The 21,733-nt window shown below is 42.7% G+C and overlaps 2 protein-coding genes across 2 annotated transcripts; both read left to right on the forward strand.

The window, feature by feature from the left end:
• The first annotated feature begins 57 nt into the window (after window positions 1-57).
• fam219aa (family with sequence similarity 219 member Aa) lies at window positions 58-14,156 on the forward strand. The gene is made up of 6 exons (XM_061069666.1): window positions 58-279; window positions 5,628-5,724; window positions 7,059-7,152; window positions 8,096-8,176; window positions 10,040-10,094; window positions 10,536-14,156. Exons 1-6 carry the CDS (start codon window positions 220-222, stop codon window positions 10,692-10,694), a joined length of 546 nt encoding a protein of 181 aa, XP_060925649.1. The 5' UTR covers window positions 58-219; the 3' UTR covers window positions 10,695-14,156.
• A 734-nt stretch (window positions 14,157-14,890) lies between these two features.
• On the forward strand, window positions 14,891-19,835 carry zgc:109965 (Nicalin-1-like). Its single transcript, XM_061070531.1, has 15 exons — window positions 14,891-15,035; window positions 16,049-16,239; window positions 16,438-16,582; window positions 16,715-16,812; window positions 16,891-16,968; window positions 17,083-17,186; window positions 17,740-17,828; window positions 17,942-18,081; window positions 18,171-18,349; window positions 18,454-18,541; window positions 18,701-18,739; window positions 19,162-19,334; window positions 19,414-19,467; window positions 19,548-19,626; window positions 19,779-19,835. Exons 1-15 carry the CDS (start codon window positions 14,891-14,893, stop codon window positions 19,833-19,835), a joined length of 1,659 nt encoding a protein of 552 aa, XP_060926514.1.
• The last annotated feature ends 1,898 nt before the right edge of the window (window positions 19,836-21,733 follow it).

The following is a 21,733-nucleotide window of genomic DNA, read 5'->3' on the forward strand; positions in this document are numbered from 1 at the left end:
AATAATCCACAGACCCGGAAGTGGGGCGGCGCTGCTGTTTTTTGCTGTCGAGTCACCTCTGTGTGGTCAGGATGGAGGAAAACGAGCTGCTACCATGATGAGACACCACGGATAAACCCGACGGCCGAGCATCACACCCCGGGGACCCCCGAGAGGACACGAGTCCCCCGCTTCGATCCACGAACCCACCCTGCGTCGCTCCACGTCCACGTCGCCAAAATGATGGAGGAAATCGACAGGTTCCAAGTGCCTCCAGTGAACGGGGAGACACAGCCACTGGTAAGAGACGAGAGACATTACGAGATGACCGTTGTCTGCTGTTTGATGCTCTCTGGGATTTGTGTTGTTTTCTGTGGCCTGTGTGTTGTGTATCGCGACAGCTGTGAGACATAATCTGCGTGTTCGAGCTAGCGGGTCTGTGCAGGTCGGGCTAGATCCTTGGGATGGGTGTACATCGGTTATGTACAGATGAGAGGATGGCGGCGGATACACCCCTCCCCACACGACCAACACACACATAACACCCTCGTAATAACCAACGCATAACATCGCCATTCATGTAAAACCGTGCTCTTTAAATAAAAATATCATAAAAACACGTCGGTATCTGCGCCTGTCCACATCAATAAGTGACCGAGGCCAGTGTTTTCATCTCGTCATCTGGTGACGTGTGTGGGCTGGGGACGTGTGAGTGCAGAGGATCGTGTGAATAGAAGCCTCCCTGTGTCCTGCCTGTACTGCAGAGTGCAGCCCTGAGGATGAGGATGGTGGTGATGATGATGATGATGATGATGATGATGATGATGCTGAGGCCCAGTCAGAGGAAAGTCTCATCCTTCTATCCTTTATCACAAGGCGAGTGTCTGACCTGCTAGTGGAATGAGAAGCGATGGGTGTGATTTCAACTGCTGGGATTGTCTCTTGTGTCTGATTGCCATAATGCTAATAAACCCAACCTTGCACGAGTTCTGAATTGCTGTTTCTGCCAATGATTCCCCATATTCCCCTAATTCAGAGCTTTTATTCGAGCAGTATTCGACCAAACCCGGCCTCATTCTCCACACTTCAAACAAAGCATTCTCAAGCAGCTATCCTTCTTTTAATTGGGGGGGTTTTGGCAAAAGCAGAATGACCCCCGAGGCTAAAACTCCTGCAGAAATCCCAGAACACACTTTGTCCCGTACAGAAAGTCCCTGTGTGTTTGGTAAAGGAATCAGCAATCACTCTCTCTCTCTCTCTGCCTCACCACGAAGATTAGATCAGCTCACATTTCATTCAGCGAGATTCGAAGGAATTGAATCCACTAGCTGAACTAGTTGGATTTTGTCTGACAACTATACAGTTTATTTTTCCACCTCATAACAATAATAGCCTGTGTGAGTCAAACAGCACCGCAGGCCCGGTCAGTGTTTCCTCTTATCTCCTGCACGTCCAGCCCCCTGAAACAGCCCCTCGCTTGTACGTCTGCACCATATCTGATTGTGTCGGCATCACAGTTGCTGTGGCTCACACGGCCGTGCATTTTAATGATAATAACTTCATTGTGATTCCTGAACCATAATTCACTGGGCACCTGCAGGATCCTTGTTGAGAATGAATGTCACACAGAAAAAACGGCTTCGTAAGGAACTTTGTGATGTCAATGGTTGTCCATGACCAATGAAACATGTTTCAAGCTTACTAATGTTAAATAATAACAAAAATATTGTTACGTTTGACTTATACAGCACTTTTCAAGCTTAAGCACTTAGTCCTTCTCAAAAAAAAGTGTAGAAGTTAGAAGAAACGCATGAAACCCCCTTATGGAACTTGACAGCATATATATCAACATCATTATACATACGGTATAAATACATAAATTGATATACAAGAATATAGTTTTATCAATAAAATAAAATGAAATTAAGGGTGGTAAATAGATAAAGAGTGTAAATCATTTTTAATCAGACCTCTTTTTTCAGAGAAGGACTACTTTGGGCCAAATCTCAGTATGGCAGTTTACCTTGAAACACATTAAGGTTCCAGTGCGACCCGGTTTCCATTATCATACATATGGCTAACATGCTACAGTTTTAATGGTCACCTGATGTATCCCTCTTCCCTGCTATTGGCCAGTGGGAGGCCATAATGTTCTGTATAATCCCACCAGTGGCTCGGTGTCTGTGCCGAGTCAGCAACCTTGTGGCTCTTCATCATCAGAGGCAGTAAAGCAGTCGCTAACAAGAGGACAAGCTGATGGAAGCGATGCATGGATGGGTATATACATTGTATGTGTGTGTGTGAATGTGTGAAGAGCGATGACCTTAGCTGAGTGCAGGTACATATAAATACATACTGAAGGTCAGGGCGAAAGGTCATGTTTTCCTTTTACAACATAAAAACATGTGTCGCCCCCATTGTCATAGTTCAAGCTGATCTGTAGGGGACCATCAACACATGCTCTCTCAGGAATCTGAGGGCTCTTAATGTAAGGTATGTTTGAAGTGACCGTGTTGACTTTGTACAATGCTATTACCCGTTAAATGACCCAAAATGATTTAAAAAAATAGCATCCTAAATAACATATTTTAACAGTTGTATGCTACTAACCCTGTATGGAGGTGATGATTCTCACCATTGTTGTATGGCCTGGCTCAGGTTAAACCCTTTGAAAAGTCACTGGAAATGAATACAAATAAATAAATCAAAGAATTATTTAAATTCAAATCTTTAAAAAGCTTGAAACCGTCATGCATATGGTACGCATCCATTTTATTTGTGGGAGTTTCCAGCATGAAATATTACCAAATTACTGATATTTTGCTTGCTCTGGCTCATGCTAAACTACTGACACTGTACTTACCAGTGACAGCATACATCACAACTGCTGCTTTGGTGCTGTAAGGAAAAAGAGATTTCTGCAAAAAATAAATAAAAGTGTAGTTTTATTTGGTCGAAACTAATATACTTCAAAGATGTGGTATTGTACTGGTATGTGGATTTTCCCTCTCGCCGATGGTCAACCCCGCCATTTTTTCAGTTTTGGAGCCATTTCCAATCTTGGTATCAGTATCCGAACATCTCTACTAACATAGTGTAAGGTTTTATACTTCAAGAGGAGTTTAAACTAGCCTACCTGCTACTTGTTGTCAGTGATTGTTCAAGAAACCATCATGGAATTCTGTCACCAAACTGCTTTAGTACGGAATCTCTTTCATTATTCACTGCAAGCTTTTCTGAACAAAAATCTAAAGGATTTATCTGACAGACTATATGACCCTGTCTATTTACTGGATCTGTCTGTGGTAGAAAGGGAGGCCTGTGGGTAAGTCTTGTGATGCAAGGGAAAGGCTGTCGCAGAACAGAAAGAGCTAACGTTTGTGCTTGTTACAGTGGGAATACTTGGTCTGCGTGCTGTGCTTTCAAAGCTACTGTACTGTCTCCACTGTTGCAGCTATCAGTAATTATTCCGGCCAAGTGAACAATGCTTCATCACCAGATGAGGCTGTTGTATGGGTTGAAAGTATATTTGGCTGCAGTCGACTGCGTTAATAATACAACCTTACAGTTTGCCCTTAATCACTAGTTACCTCCACCAAGAAGTTTTCATAGCTATGAACAGGATTATGCTAAAACTACTGAAATGATTTTATTGACACTTGGTGGAAGGGTGGGACATGCACCATCGAAGAACTTAAAAAAACTTTCGACGAAGATCAGTACTCATTCACTTCTTTTAACATCATGAGACAGGGTTGTTTTTTTACCTTTTTACAGATTTCTCAATCATGAATTCATGCATCTTGAAGGAACAATTATCAGGCAGGTTTAGAGGACTGATATTTCTGAGTGTTTGAAAATTGGTTTGAATCCAAATAAAAATCCAGATCCAGGAGATTGATGGACTGTTGAGCAAATTGGCAGAGGTCTACTGAGAGAAAATGTCTTTCAAGAAAAGAGATGGATAACAATGATTGGCTGCTGGTAAATATTTATAAGATGTCTAGCTTTTTGCAGGCGTTGCGCATACAGAGGCTTGGGACCTCCTGGAGCGGCTGCAGGCTCAGTTCTGGCTCGGCCCTTTGCCGGGTGTCTTTCCTGCTCTCTCCCCCCATTTCATACTGTCTTATCAATAAAGGTCAAACGCCTCTTTACATCTAGAACAAGATATAAACCTTGTGCTATGATGACAATAATTAAACTTCGCGTTATGCATTAACTAAACTTCACATGAGTGTAAACATGTTATGCTTTGCTGCAGTTTTACCAAGTTTTGACGCTAACAGCTTGTTTTTTAACGCATTACATGAAAATCAATATGTAGAATAAGCTTCTCGCCGTCAGCGCTAAATGTTCATGAATTTTTCATCAGGTACAGTGATATTGGATAAGCTCTATTGGTCTCGTAAAATTTAACAATAATAATATGAAAAGGTTTTGATGAAATAGGTTGAGACATATCTGTGCCTGGATAATGAATCTATTTACTTTATAATCACCTCACAATCATCAAAGGCACTCTGGTTTTTAATAATTTTTTCAGGAACTACTAATTCACCTTTGACTCTTAAGTCTGACACATCGATTATATTTTGTTCAAATGATTAAACGATACACTTCATCTTAATATAAAACAGCTTTTTTATACTGACTCTCCTTCAAAAACAGCAGCTATTCCTATTGAGTGACTACAGATTTATTTCAAGGCCAAATGCCTGCACGCCTCCGCCCATGTGGCCCGTGGAGTCCCTGAGTGCAACAAGGGACGGCCTGTAGGACCAACATAATGTGGAGCTCTGTCAGCAGAACAGGCTCAGCAGCGTCCAGCTCTCCTCTCTCAATCTGGGGAAACCGTGGCTCCAACAGCAACCCCCTCTGTTCTCCCATGCCTCCTCCCTATGGCATCACTGCTGGCACATAAAAGAGGCAGGACCAGCAACATAAGCAGAACACTCAGGCCTATTGATGCTGCAAAGTAGGCAGCTATAGTAGCCCGTAGTCTTAGGAAATCTCGCCAGGGTATAGGACCCAAGCAGGTTCTAAAACCCCCCACAGAGTTTCATGGGGATGTGGGCCTGTAGCCTTGTGATAAATTGAAGGGCTGCGTTCAGTACGGAGTTGATTGTGCCCTCAGGACTGCATTCAATTTCACATGCCCAAAGGCAAATGGCATAAGTTAATTGAAATTGTGTTCCTGGAAAACAAGTTTAATCCCTGTCAGCTCCAGAATTAGCAAACTGTGCAGCACTGACACAGCGACGACTATGACGGTCTTTGAACACTAAGGTCAAGTCAAGTAAGATTTATTTATTATTAAGCATTAAAATCATCAGGAGTTGAACCAAAGTGCTTGACAGTCATGACAACGGGAAGCATAGAAGATGAGTTAAAAAGACAGACAAAGTTAAATGGCTTGACCGTACTTTTAAAGTTCCGTGTCCACTTATTGTTACGTGCTTGTTTCAGCCACAGATCCTTTTATACTAAAGGACCTGATGTGGAAAAGAAAAACTGTTCCAGAGCTCGGAGGCAGCACCTAAGTGACCCGGGGGCAGAAAGTGTCACGTTAGTAGCGAGTGTTGTTGTTTTGTTAAACCATGCCAACTCATAATGGTAACATGCTGGGGACTGTGTGTTTCTCCTCCTAGGACCCAGAAGCATCCTCCGCCTCTGAGACGATCCCTGACACCAAGGGAGAGACTGTGACCATGAACTACAAACCGTCACCACTGCAAGTCCAAATAGGTATCTCCACCAACACACTGCAAAGCAATACATAAGTTATATGTAAAGGTTTAACGATGAGCAGTTCAGTTCAAGAATCAACAATCCCTTGAGAAATGGAAAGCATCAACAACACACCAGGGAAATTGGCTAATGCAATATTGCTGTTCTGCACCAATACATGGTCCAAATAAGCACAAACCGGGTGTTTGAGTCCTGTATGATTTTCCAATAGGATTATTTATTTCTATTATTAGGTTGTCAGAACATTTCTTATCTGCCTCTTGTATTGTGCTGCCACAACATTGTGAAAGGATTCCTCATCTCTATTCAGTCCCCAAGGTTCTGTGAAAAATGTTCCTACCTCAAATGCACCAGTCAATATCTCAAAAGCTAAAACTAGAACTCGGAGAGAACAGGCCCCCACCAAGGCTGATTGGCCATCATATTGCATAAATATCAGTGTTGAGATCAGATACCTTGTACACAGAATCCTCCTCATATTGCTTACGTTAATCAGAGACATAATATCCATTGTCTGATATAGCTTAAAGTAACAAACCAAAAGATTAGAGCATTATGGTGGTTTATTTACCTCAAAATGTCAAAAATCTAACATAAAAATGTTATAACTGCTATAGCGTAATACCATACTCGCCAGTTAGCTCTTTCTGCTCCACGTGCACAGCTGCGATTCTGTGAGCATGGAGCTGAGAGCAGCATGAACTCGCCTTCCCTTCCCTGTGTGCTCGAAATTACTCAACACCGCCTGACATTTGCTCGCTCGTCAAGTTGCTGACGCTCTCCTCCTTCGATTGGTGACTTTGAACGGACCCGGTCCCCTGCCTATATCTGATCTTCTAACCCTCTCATGGGCGTCGGAATCATGAATAATTTGTATATGAGGGGCATCGAGCCAGCCACTTCTATAATATTCTTAACACAAGTAAATAGTACATAGAATATATGTAACAAAGGCTGTGTCGACAGCAGTGGTATAAATGATCCATGAAGTTTACAATTGCTGCAGAAAAAGGATCTCCAGAATTTTTTCAAGCTGTATGTGTACCTGTACAGTAACTGAATAAAGATCGTACCCCTAAAAATACTTAAAAACATAGTATCTCCCAATGTTAAAGAAATGAAAATAAAAGTTGGCATCAACCGCCTTAAACGAATCCGCATCTTGAAAGATTGATCAAATGATTGATCAAGTTGTGACAGTTTTTCCCCCCTGTGAAACTAACACTGATATTTAAGAAACAAAATCATACAAATCTGTCATTCATGCTCGCTAAGTTGAGGTTCACTGATTGATGTATTTACTGATGACGTCCCATCCTGTGGTTGCCCAGAGAAACAGAGGGACCTCGCCAGGAAGGGATCAGTGAAGAATGGCACCGTGGGAAGTCCCGTCAATCAACAACCCAAGAAGAATTCCAGGACAAGGTACCAGCTTCCACTGTCTGTTTGTTTCCCCTGTTCCACGTCGACCGACTTGACCACAGATACATCAATCAGCACCTAAACCGTTATGTGTTTTTATCTGCTGCTCAGCATTCAGTGCAAAATACCACAACTGACTGAAGTGCAAAAGACGTGGTCTGCACTGCTTGCCACTAAAGGCTTTATTTTCTGACAAACACCATCAGACTTCCTAATGTTACAACCAAACACAAACATTTTAATCTTTTCATAAAAGAGAAATTTAATGTTTCTTTTTTTGGGGCGGGGGGGGGGGCTATAAACGCTGATAAGAGTCTAAGCTCTGAGCTTAAACTCACTGCGTCCCACTGTATTGACAACTGACTCATCTGTCTAATCCCACTCCCCAGTGGATCAGGGGAAAATACAAGAAAGGCTACCAACTGCTCTGAACCCTGAGTCTCTGAGGCAGGAAGATAATCTTGGAATGTCTACAGTCTGACGGCCACAGATTAGCCCCAATTTCTGGGGTTGTGTGACTTTCAACGGAGAGCAGCGTAAATCTTAAGACATGTATCCTGTTTTGGGTAAAACTACTGGTCTATTACACCTCTTTTACACCAAGATTAACCTAAAAACGCAATTTATTTTTTATTGCCAGACAAACCGAGGCGCTGTCTCTCCTCACTGTCAAGTCGAATTAGCAGCTGGGCGTCATGTGCCGATCGGAGCCGATTACAACCTGTGTCTGCTGCAGAGTCATTTGACCCAGGATTGAACGCTGATTGTATCCATTCCCATTGCAGACATAAGCCGGATGTTACTGGGTGTTATTAGGTTTTTGACTAGTGGATAGGGATTTAACACTTCAGTTATTTGTCAGGGTGTTTCAGTAAGAGAGTGATTGTCTCATTTGAGTGATGAATATGTGATCAAAGCTTCTCTTGTCTCCTGTGCTCTCTTTCAGGTTGGTGGTGCCCAACAAAGGTTACTCCTCTCTAGACCAGAGCCCGGATGAGAAGCCCCTGGTAGCACTGGACACTGACAGGTACATGGTTTTCTCACATCGATTTCCTATCACAGTAAAGGCGCACTCTTTTTCCGTCCTACCCCAGAGAAGAGAAAAAGGGTAGAAAGTGCTTATTTGGACTGACTCTGTCATGATGGTACATTAATCCATAGAGCAATTTAAGAGACTTCATAGCAGAAGGGATTCCAAAAAAAAAAAGAAGGGGTAAAGCCCCTCCCAGGGCTCAGGATTAGTGGATAGCGGGGTGAGTGTTGTGACAGGGGAAAGCGGCTCAGAGGGAGCGCTCGCCTCTACACCGTACCAGCAGGTCTGCGTTTCACACGGATGAGTCCCACCCTTTGTGCCCTCCGAGCGCTGCGACATGGGGGGAACTGTCTCATGTGCAATGAGCGCTCTGGAAGCCCACCAAGCTTACATCATGTGTTGCGTCACACGGTGTACACCCACTGACGAGCTCTGTGGCTCAGGGCAAAAACAGGAAACCCCTTTTGTGTATTGTCCGCAGCTGAGATTCACGTGCACGCCCCTCGCAAAGTGTCTCTCTGTTCTGTTTGTTTACAGAAGATTAGTCATTTAACGGAAAAGCCTGTTAGCTGTGTTAACATGATGTTGCTGCTCCTCGGATAGAATTGCATTTACAAAAAGTTGTTGGTGTCTTTGTGTGTCTGTGCTTCTGCTGCATTTCCGTTCATTACGAGAGACAGACATTTTCATAGAAATCAAGACACTGCAGCAGATTGTCTCATGAGTCATGGGTTATGATGAAGTATCAATACCTCGGAAATGTCAACTCTACATGTTTTATAATTGCCCCATCTGCAACACGAGCTGCAACTGTCGGCTAGTATTTGTTCTTAAAAGGGGAACAGCTTTAACCCGTAAGTGTGTTTCTTTTTTCAGAATAGACTCCGTTCCTCCCACAATCTTTTTAAAGTCCTGATACTTATGATAATGTCGGGCTGGATGAAGATTAATTATTTTTTTTATTTTTAAACCAATACTGAGGAATGACCAGATTTTCCAAATTCTTAATTTTCACGCAAGCAACAGTCTGATCCTCTGATATCCACCTTCTAAAATAACACTTGGGTTTTGGAAAATTTCGACTTTATTATCGTAATATTATGACATTTGCTCAAAAATGATAATTAAATTCTCAAAACTCTCCTTTGGTTGTTTGAGTGTCCCCAATACTCTGTTATAACCTGAAAGAATTGTCTTTTTTGATGAGCCCTTTATGTCTCTATCAAGAGCAGTTCCTCTTCCGTCGAGCCTCCTGTGTTGCTCTACCATGTTTCTACAGTAGCCCACAATGGACAAACCAAACACTCTTGGAGAGACCACTGTTAGCTCTCCTACATGCTTAAAGGGGAGGGTGACAGGAGGGGTCTTATGGGCGGCTGTGGCTGAGGGGTAGAGTGGTCGTCCTCTAACCAAAAGGTCGGCGGTTCGGTCCCCAGTCTGAACCATCTGCATGCCGAAGTGTCCTTGGGCAAGATGCTGAACCCTGAATGGCCCCCCATAGAATAACAAAGTCCTGCTAGTAGATGCACTGTATGAATGTGTGTGTGAATGGGTGAATGTGAAACTGTACTGTAAAGCGCTTTGAGTGGTCATCATCAGGCTAGAAAAGCGCTATATAAATACAAATCCAAATACAAATCCATTATGTTGGTTGGTTTCAATCTGTAACCTCACAGCTAGATATCAATAAATCTTACACATTGGTCCTTTAAAACTCATGCAATGAGTTTTGAATTTGTAGTACTGAATTGCTAAACTACCCTTTATAAAGATTCAGATCATCATTTCACAGTGTTAACGTTGCTCACACCCTTCGTCTCCTGTGTCTCACTCCCAACGCCTCGTCTTGTCTTTCAGTGATGATGACTTTGACATGTCCAGATACTCCTCATCAGGATACTCCTCAGCCGAGGTGAGATGTCTGAGGGACCAGGTATCTATACACACGTTATATTGATAGTCAATACAGCTTCACCCCACCAGTGTCACCACCCGATCACCCAGTCCCATGTTCACACCAGGTATATGTGCACCCATTGAACAAAATAAATGTACAGGCTCTGCCCAGCATTCACACAACAGTTGTCTGTAATGATATATCCCCATTTCTCATCACACAGGTTGATCCCCGTTCATGTCTTCCACTTGGAGTATCTTATGTTCGTTTTCTTTTTCCACCATTACCACCTAAGACCTGTTTGTCTCCTATGTGGCTGCGTTCTGTTTCTGTAAAAATGTAATTCATTGGGATCACCCAAACAGAAAAAATATAAATCAGCAAAAAAAGGTCATTCCAAGCCCTAGAATTTTGTCCAGAAGTTCTTCTGACATCTTCTTTCTCTGGCTTCTGCAGCAGATCAACCAGGACCTTAACATCCAGCTCCTGAAGGATGGCTACCGGCTCGATGAGATCCCGGACGACGAGGACCTGGATCTGATCCCCCCTAAAGCAGTGAACCCCACCTGCATGTGCTGTCAGGCTGCTCCCTCCACAGCCTGTCAAATCCAGTAGCACCATTCCCTCCCCCGCCCCCCAAAAAAAGATCTCCTGCCTGCCACCTGCACCGAGGCCAACTACTGAGCAGAGTGACAAACTATCAGCTTGCAATGGCACAAAGGGAAACAAGCGAGGGTTTATAAATGCTAAAATAAGAAAAGGATATAGAGTAGGTGAAGTCTTGAGAAAATGTACAGTATCCGTGCACCTTCCTCCTATGGTTGGATCTGTGCGTTTCACTTCTGCGTAGTTGCCGGGACTCGACTGACGGCAGAAACTTGACCTCTAGTGACGACGCTTCACTTTTGCTTCTCCTTTGTTCGACCTCCATGTCATGCTTGTGGATATTTTCTTTTTCATGAGGACAATGAAGGATTGTGCGACATTGTGGAGGAAGAGGGACAAACAAAAAAAGAATGGGATGACAGGAACTCTACCAAATGCATGTAATGGTGATGAGGCGTCGTCAGTGGTAGTGCAACCACCCACGGAAAGTAGTTTGTTTCTGCGTGTGCATCCTGGATGGTGAGATTAATGGACGGGAAGAGAGCGGATGTTGTGGCCATTGGTTTTTTTTCCACGTCATTTCTTTTTGCCAGTCTGATTTGACTGCCTGTGCGTATGTGTCAGACCTGAAAAATGAAATATGTTTGTCTGGTTATGTCCAGGAAAGTAGTGCTAAACCATTAAGTTACAAACACTTATAATCACAACATCCATCCATCCATCAACTATACTGCTTATCATGCAGAGTTAGGGCCTGGTCACACATTCACGATTGCAAAGTGAATAACGGGGGTCAAAGATCACCAAGGTTGAACTTCACAAGAGGCCACACTGCGATTTGCCTCGGAAGCAAAGGTTCGCCACTGAAACATTTGTGTACGTGTGACCGGGCTTTTAGGGTGAGGGTTCTATCACAGGCCAAACAAGCATTCGCTCACAACTACGAGTTGCCAGTTACCTGCATGTCTCTGGACTGTGGGGAGAAGTCGGTGAATGCCTAGGCAGGAATGGGGAGAACAAGCAAACTCCACACGGCAAGGCCGTGGTCGAACTGGGGTTCAAACTCCAGAGCCTTCCTCCTTGTGAACACCGTGCTGCCCCATTCACAACATTGAAATACTAATGCCAGATTTATTTTTTAAATCTTTTGAATGTTTAACCAAGGTCGTACTGCTTAAATGTTCCCTAATCAGTTCAAAAACTTGAAAACAAATAGTTTTGCATGTAGCCTGTTAACACTATAGTCTAATAAGCAGCCTGTGCAGATAATTCATCCGTTTTTATTGACCCCCACACACGTCCTTGTGCTGATTGACATTATGTGAGGTGCACTTGGTAATATTTAGGTTTACCTACTGTAGGATCAGTAGATGTAGGGATTTAAAGTCCGTGGCAGGAACAGCTCATGAGTTTGTGTGTACTTGCTGTTGGTTGACCCGACATGAGAGGATGTTTAGATGTTCGCAGAAGCAGTTGCCAAACTAGCGAATATAAGATACTTCATATACGTAAGTCCGTTAACGTATAAAAGACTTGAGATAATGTGCAGATACACTGAGAGTTGTTGAATTTTTGATCATACATGAGAATGTGTACAAAGGGATTTCATGTCGCCTGGATGGAAATGAAATGGGATTTTTTTCTTCTGAAATACAAAAGGGAATTTTGAAAAGCTTTCCTTTCTTTTAAGTTCTGTTTTAAGTGTATTTGTTTTGTATGTTTGTATATTCACGCGTACTCCTCCTCAAGGTCGAAAAACAACATTTGTCCGACTCGGGGACAAGAAGTGTATATGTAGCACCTGACACAGCTGTGTATTGTCAATGCTTTATGCCAATGGATGTTCTCCATTATGTTGAAAAGGAAGTAGTCCTTGCTGTATAGAAGTACTGAATGCGTACCGTTTTCCCCCCGTCATGTTTACATCATTCTGAAGACATATCTGGAGCTCTCCGATCAGTCGGCTGTTCTCTAGTACATTGCATGTGAGTCTGCTCAGTGGAAGTGGGTTTCCCAAAATGTTTACATATTATTGTTTTCCTGCAGCATAATTCAGCTTCAGCAGAACAAAAAAAAATGAAATAATTTGAACCAAGATTTTATCTTTTTATCTTTTATCCAGCATTAGTTAAGGCAGGTCACTCACTAGTAGTTGAGCCACAGTCCAGTATGAAAGCTGACGGCAGCAGATTTTAATAGCAGCCCCCCCCATCAGCTGTTGGCTCCTTTTCATTCAATCGGCAAAGCTCATATTGCGCACTCTATTTAAGACACTTCACAACCTGCCTTTACCCCAGCACCTCCTTTTCATATTGAATCTCACAAAATCACGTCATGTGGGGTCATTGATGCCTGCTCTGTTGTGGGGGGGGAAAACCCAAGCAGACTACATGCACGCAGTAAATGCTAACTTTACATCAGAACCTTTTTGCTCTGAGCTGCTAACCACCGCACCACCCGCCATTGCAATTCAAAACAAATTCGTTTTGACAACAGTGCCCCTGACCAAACTACAGTTGTAGGCATACGTGCACTTTACACTGGTCCACGTTATTTCCTCAATGGTCATGTGCAGTGTTTTGTGTTTATACGTTTACATGGCATCTTACATCGTGTCCGCATCTACAGCGCAATCTCATTTCTAGTAACGTGTTTTGATATCTGATGGTGTTTTTGGGAAACCTCACATCTTCTTTAACTGATGCTCTTCTCCGTGTGTTCAACCATTTCACGATTCATCGAATGAAGGTTCAGTGTGTGATGTATGAACTGACAGATGTGTGGAAAAGAGAGGAACCGCTGATAGTGATTTGATTTACAAAAGTACACAAACACCGATTTTTGTTGTCCTTTCATACAAGGTGCCATATGTGTAGATATGTCATAAGAACGGTGCAGTAGTTCAGGTGATGTGTCACCAACGCCTCCAGCGTGTGTGTGTTAGAGCAGTGGCTGTATTCACTACAGTACAATATTAACAATGATGAGGTACTGACTGTGACTGATTATGGTGCTTCATTAATTTGAATCATTAACGTCATCCACTCACACAGGTTGTGTGCACTATACTCCTGCCCGGTGTCGTGGCCCTGTGGGGCGCAGCTTCACTAATCTCCTGAGATTTGGACACTACAGTAATGCATTGTAACAAGCTATTTATTTGCAGTTGCGTGTGTTTTAATTTATTTTTCCATGTATGGGAAATAATCCATATACAAACAAATGCTTTTTATTTGCCAGATGTTTTATTATGATGACTGTGTACTGGTTCCATTTAGGTTTTAACAGTGTTACAAGTTCTGTGTATAGTGCAACAAATGACAAATAATAAATATTAGATATCTGAATTTTGATGTTTCCACATGCTTCTGTAAATTAACTGTACCTTTTTTTTGGGCTTGAGACCATAAACAGCCAAACTATTTCCCACCAATAAAAAGACTGATGAGGAGGTGAAGCCTCTGCAGCCTCAGTCAGATTCAAGTGCACCAAACCAAACCCGTCTTCATTCTGCTTCAGACTGTTGTCCCTGCAGGAGATGAAACAAATAGCTACTGTACCAAACCGTTTTCCTGCCACCCACACAGACCCTCCCCTGGTTTATGTGTTACTACCCGCTGAAGTGAAGTGAATGAGTGAAACATCGCAGGAGAGGAGAGGAGAGGAAAGGAGGGATCCTTATACTTAGACAATGTGATAGTGAGTGAGTGTGGGGGGTTGGGTAATTGTGATTAGCTCTGAGTTGATCCCTCAGGAGCAGATGGTGGATGGTGGCTTACCGAGATGCCTTGAAAACCCCAGTAGCTGCAGGAGTGTGAGTTCACGCTGCGAGGACCTGCACTGAAGTTGAGGAACGTGTAGTAAGGAGGCTCATGAGACAGGACTGCAGGGAGACAGGTGAGGAACAATTCAATACCCAACAGGATGCTGCTTGGTGATAGATGAGTTCAGGGTCAAAGGTGGAGCGTATCAGCAGGGGAGTGACCCACTGGGAGTTCAAGTTGGCAGAGATACGGTTCCTATCTAGGACGTGTCAGGATGAAATGCATCATGCCACGGTATCAGCTCTCTGACTCTATACCACAGGGATTTGGAGTAGCCTGTTGCCATCTAGTCGTGTTATACGTAATACGGGCTGTGCTCTTCTATGTGTGTGTGTGTGTGTGTGTAACGTCGACCTCCCTTCATAGTCAGAGAACGACATCATGCTGCTGAAAGAGCCGGGTGTAGGTGCTGTGGTGCTGCTGCTCTGTGTCCAGGCTCTGCATGGCTCTGCCCTTCCTGCTGTGTCCTCCTATGAGTTCACTGCCTACAGGATGCAACAGTACAACTTGTCTCAACAGAAGCACGGTAGGTTCAGAGACTCAGCTCCAGTGGAAGGAGAAGTAACTACATTCATTCAACTACTTGACATCATTTTGAGCTAGAAATAACTTCAGATGTCTTGGTGCTGCCGTTTTTATCTAAGCCACCGTGACCCTGTACTTCCCAAATGAGAAAATAACAGAGAAGATGAAAAATAAAAATACTAATGCGTAGCACAGACACTGTCTTCTTCTTTTCTACCACATTAATCATCTCATGAACTCCCTGATTTATTGTGTAACCTTTGGGAGTCACTGGTTTAACTACCAATGCTTTATTAAGTAATAAACTAGTACCTCCTCGATCAGCTTTAACAGTAAAGTGTTTTTCTTTGATCTGTACAATACGATCGCCAGTCACAGAGGGACGTTTTCTGCAGAATTTTGTTTAGAGTTTAGTTCTGCTTTTGGTACCAAACAGTGAATATATTTACTTCTACATATTAAGCCATTTGATATTTGTTATATCGTTGCATTGGTACTCATAACTAAGTAGAATATCTGTGTTCTTCCACTAGTTCTCAGCTCACAAATTATTCTGATGACAGTAAATTGCATTGACTTTATTGGTCTTTACTTAGGAACATGCAAAATGCATCCAAATTTAAATTGGACTTTTTTAAAGGGAGGAGAGCAGACAAAGTGGTAGAAGTACTCAGATCATTTTCCTGAGTAAATTTAAAAATACCCTGTTGTACTTAAATCTTACAATATTCATCAAGCCACAGTCAGAGTGTAAAATATGATAAATATTATATTGTCTGATTATTATTCCCTAATACATTTTAAAACTCATACTGACTGATCTGCAAAGTGAATAAATATAGCTGTATAATAGTAGGAATAAATAAGAACACAATATTTACCCATTTATCGGAGTAAAACTCTACAGTACAGATGATCTAATAATACAAAATAATAATTAATAATAAAATATAAATATATTAAATTAAATCTGTATAATTGAAATTCAAATTGTTCGCCTTGTTGTACACTGAGGTTGCCGAGGAGCCATTGTGGTAGCGGAGGCACGTGCAGCCGAGGAGCCGGTGCTGACCCGTCGTTGTGTCGTCATGAAGGTGTCGGACTTCACCACAGAGAGATACCTGGAGGCCCAGAGACAGAATGCTGCTGCCGTCCTGATCCTGCTGCCCAGAAACATGTCCAGTATCCCTGAAGACATTGTTCAGGTATATTTCCCAAAATGTTCTTTAAGCGACAGAACAGCAAAAAAGCATATTTTTTCCAGACAGTATTTAGGATTCTAGGTAGCTGCTGAGCCAGTTTTTATGGAACATCAAACAATTGCTATGGAAATGAAAGAACAAGATACACTGGAAGATGTCAGGCACTTTCATGCCACTGTTTTGTCTCTTTTTTTCCATCAGTCCTTCATGGTGAGTGAGAGTGAGACCTTGCTGACGGAGACGCTCATGCCCGTGTATGTGGTGCTTGAGGATGAGCAGCTGCTGTACATGTATGAGGAGGTGAAGCAGGCCGCAGCCACCCGGACCTCATCTATAGTGATCCGAGGTAAGAGGAGAAAGAGGATGTGAAAGAAACACTTACATCTGAAAGTTGTAGAATGGATACAAGGAGCTGGAATAGGAGTAGAAAAAGCAACAATCATGTCTATTCAGATCTGAATGTTTTCAATGTTTTCAGTCCTCCGGAGTATGATCACAGCTACAGCCTTTCAGATCCTAGTGAGCAACAACGCCCCCATCAAGCCCATAACTGACACGACTATTTCCACACTGGAGGTTAGTGTGGAACCGGATGAATTCAGTTTGTGATTAATCCTCAGTTGGTCACTTTGTAACTGGTGATGTGTGTTTCAGGGAGTGCTTCCTGGAGCCGGGGAAGATGTACCAACGATTGTGATCACTGCCCACTATGATTCATATGGACTGGCCCCGGTGAGTCACATATAAAGTTTCCATAGTCCCACCTTGTTAAATCATTTAAAATATGAGCACTAACACAATAATAAATTGCTCATGCATGTATATGCTTGTGTCTCTGTACCACAGTGGTTGTCTCATGGAGCGGACTCTAATGGCAGTGGGGTCACCATCCTGCTGGAGCTGGCACGGCTCTTCCAGATACTTTATAGTAGCTCGAGCACCAGACCCCAGTGAGTTCTCATTTTAAGAAAACAAAAGATATATAGTTTTGTCAACATGTGTAGTGCTGTAATGTACAAATACTCATGTCCTGTACAAATTCAATGTACTTGTAGTTTACATAAGTATTTCAATTTCATGCAACTTAAAAAAATGCTGACAGGGAGCATTTTTCAACATAATGAGTACTTTTACTTTTGATTCTTTAAGTCAACTGTCTACTTTTTCACTTTTACGAAGGACTTTTACTTGTTACTGTGTTTTTCAGTGTGCTATTGCTACTACTACTTAAGTATATGACCTGCTAATGCCAATAACAAGCATAAAGTATTGTTAGTGTATTTGTTTGAGTGGCATGGTCAGAAAAAAAGGGATCCAATCTGATTGAAAACATGTTGTGAATGTACATTCTGCTCAATTATGATCCTAACAATTCAAGACTTTTCTGTATTATCTGAAAAAGTAGCTCACACCATGTTCTAAGTGAAGGTATTTTAACAGTGGATCAATAATGTGTAAAAATATTGATAGATGAACTCTTCTGATTGTTTTTTGGTGTTTCAGATATAATCTAATGTTCTCCCTGACTGGAGGTGGAAAATACAACTTTCTCGGCACAAAGAGGTGGATTGAAGAGAATCTGGACCACGCAGGTGAGTTTTCGACCTTGTGACCCACCGACTGAGGGGCAGCTGTGTGTGACAATATTAATTAAAACATGAGCTGTCCACTTCATTTATTTTAACCAATCGTGTCCATCGTCCAGAGTCCAGCCTGCTCCATGACAACGTGGCGTTTGTCCTGTGTTTGGACACACTGGCCAACGCTGATGAACTGTACATGCACGTGTCCCGGCCTCCTAAACCCGACACTCCCATGCACGCATTCATGCAACTCCTGGAGGAGGTAACCTATTTATACTGCAAAAGAATGCTCATTAAAGTCTCTTCAGTCCAAATGACCTGATGCTCTGACGTTTCTGGTCTCTGCTGCAGGTAGTTTCCTCCAGATTCCCCTGGGTGAAGCTGGGTTTGGTCCATAAAAAGATTAACCTGGTGGAGTCCACTGTGGCCTGGGAGCACGAGCGCTACAGCCTGCGCCGAATCCCTGGATTCACTCTGTCTCACCTGGACGACTCCAAATCGGAGCAGCGGGGCTCAGTGCTGGACACAATGTAGGAGCTGAACTCTGGTTCTGATCTGTTTGAGTTACTTTGATGATTTAAAGAGACACATTGTAGATTGGCTCTCACCTGAACATCTGACTTTCCTCTCGCAGGTCACAGGTGGATTTCAGGAAAATGAAGCGCAATGGAATCATCATAGCAGAAGCGCTGGCTCAGTATATGTACAACCTTTCTGACAAAGTAAGTCCATTCATGTGTGCATGTACAGAATCCGAATATAGACCCAAACAATTATGAATATGATAATCCTTATTATTATAATTATAATTATACTATATTATAATTATAAATATATCTTTTGTATAGCATGTGTGATCGTTGTGCGTTATCTTCCACCAGGGTTCACCCAAGGATGTGCAGATTTTCAAAGGCCCGCTGGTAAGAAACCAGGTTATTCCAGTCATTCTGTGCAGGAAACTGTTGCCCTCTGGTGTTTGCTCTAAGACATTACACAGTGTTTGTGTCTTCAGAGGCCCAGACTCATGTAATAGCTTTAGCCTGTTAATTTGATTCAACTGAAGATTGGGAACTTCAAATAAAACAGCCACAATATGTCGAGAGGGTTTAAATTCTCCAAAGTGGAGGTCGTTTGTACTTTTGGCTCAGCACGACGTGAGAATAATTTCCACTCATAATCACAAATGTAATATAAATTCCAGATTGAGTCTTTTATAGATGACTAGAATGGGGAACATAAGAGCACTTTGGCATATGTTAACTGTTATTTTAATTTGATTGCACACTAAATATTCGCTATATTGCCCCCCCTCTGTGTATCCATTACTAACTCCTGGACGTAGGACTTTCAGGACGGTCGTATGTCCAGTCTGATGTCCTTCCTGACCTCTGTTCCCCGGGCAACCCAGCTACTGGATAAGGAGCCCAGTCACGTCTTTCTGGTCAACTCACTGGAGCATGAATTTAAACGCTACCTGCAGCAGGTCCACAGACACAACTTCCGACAGGACAGGAGGTGAACATACAGTACATAGTATACTCCCAACACTCACTGCACCGTCCCCGGTTAACTACATTTCCTCCTCCTCATACAGGGACCCTGACATCACCTTTTTTGATCAGATGGACCAACCAATAGTGATGTACAGGTGAATATCAGTGTTATGACTATTGTTGTGCATGCAGTTCTTTATCCGTGAGTTGGATAATGACACTGTTTTCCTCCCAGAGTAAAACCTGCAGCGTTTGACCTCTTCCTTGGTGGCTGCATCGCTGCTTATCTGGGGATTGTTTACTTTTCAATACAGGTTTGTCTGCGTTCTCCTTTCATAACGCCTCCTCATATTATATTACAGGATTTAGTTCTTTCTCACAAACAGTACATAACCTTGTTTGTTGTCATGTTTTCTTGTTTCTTGTTTTCTTACCGTTTTCTTACCGTGTGTTTGCTCTCTTTCAGAATTTTGAATATCTCTACATAAAACTGAAAGCAGCAACGAAATCCAAGAGCCAGTGAATCCTGTAAAATTACAATGGCTTTGAAATCTGAACAGAACTTGTTGGAAATCTGCTTTTCCTGCTGCGAAGACACAGAGTGATCATGTGCACAACCATAGACTTTTAAATAAACATGGATGACATCACCGCCTCCCGAAGGTGAATCCAAAGCGCTTCCATCCCCACCTGGTGGCTGGCTGTGGTGTAGGTCATAAATCCCACCTCCATGCTATTGGGGCCGAACTAAAAAGAACACGTTAAATAAATGCTTCTCAAATATGGTGTCTGTCACTTTAGCTGGTTCTTATCACACTGATGTATGTTCATATTTCCAGTAGGTTTGGTTAAAAACAAGGTGAAATGTCATCATGACTGGTGAAGGAAATGGAGATTTGTGATCCATCTTCCTTTACAGTCTGTGTAATTCCCGAAAAGTCTATTTCCTTTTAAATGTAGGTTGTTTTAAAGAGGATTGATCATAAACCCACTGTAATATGAACCATTTTTGTAGGAATAGTAATAGAGTTTGTTGTCTGAAGGAGACTGAAACTAAATAAATAAAAGTTTACTGGAGCAGGGAACAAACCACAGCTTGGATGTGATTTGAGCACAAGGGCGTCGCTGCGATTCCTCGTGTCCCCCACTCTGCATCTGTTCACATGGATTTGATTGGGCTCAACACGGCAATCAAACAAGGCCCAGCTGCTGCAGCGAGACGGACAGCCAGTTCCTGTCACTGAGAACTCAGTGAGAGCGCTGCGTGGAGGCACTAAGGCCCCCTTCAGCACTTTTTGAATTATTGATGCTCATGTGACATGCTGACAGTGAACAGAGATGACCCTGGATGGTGGAGGGAGATTCTACGAAATCCCCCTCCCTCCATTCCTCTCTCCCCCTGGTTTGTTCTTGGTTCTGCAGATCTGATAATCTGTTTTAACTTTAAGGCAGTAAAACAGCCAGAAGTTTAGCTGTGTAGTGTTTGAGACAAGTGGTGACAAGTTAGTGGAGGACCCTGAGAGGGAAGTAGGTCATGGACACTGACCCCAGGTATGTGTGTCTCTGCAGGGGGCCTGGGGCTTAGCATGATTAGTGGCTCAGGTAGCACAAAGTGTTGCTCTGGTTCAGCAAGGATGCTCTCAACCTGTGTCTGTTTCCAACACAGTCGATTCATCAAACTGCACAAATAGTTTGGCAAAAAGCTCTTTTACTGCTCTAGATTTGGTGTGTGAGTTGGATCCAGGCAGGATTTATAGCAACTGCTGCGCCCACAAGAGAAACACTAGGATTTGGATGTGATGCATCAACTAGGGAAAACACAGATGGCAGCAAAATGGTTGGCAAAACAACAGGCCCACAACAATTTAAAGCAGAAAATAACCCCACACATGCAGAAATGTTGCAGAAAAAGTTGCAACAGTGGTCAAGTGTTGGAATGAGAGTTACATAGATAAGAGGGAGGAGCCACCAGGTGAGCAGAGGAGGAGGAGGATGTTCATGACTTCCAGGCAGATTAAGGGGACATGCAGTGAACAGTGACATTTAGGGAACATGGCTTCACAGCTCTACCTCACTGTGTACAAAGAGCAGTTCACACCTCCCAGCGGAGCGACCAGAGCCCAGCTGCGTCCCACCTCTGCCCACCGCAGGAACAACCCCCAGCCTCGGCCGGTAAGATGCTCACACACGCGCACTGTGGAGGTTTAAAGGATGAAGTCGTTATTTAGTAGGAAGAAAATAAATAATAATAATATATAATATAATAATAAATAATGAATTCATAGAAGTGGTAATCCTTAGCTCTGTTAATTTATAAATAATTACATTACATTTCATTTAGCTGACACTTTTATCCAAAGCGACTTAAAATAAGTGCATTCAACCCCGAGGGTACAAACCCAGAACAACAGGAATCAAGAA

Source organism: Limanda limanda, chromosome 4 (genome assembly GCF_963576545.1).
Source record: "Limanda limanda chromosome 4, fLimLim1.1, whole genome shotgun sequence".
Taxonomy (NCBI): Eukaryota; Metazoa; Chordata; class Actinopteri; order Pleuronectiformes; family Pleuronectidae; genus Limanda; species Limanda limanda.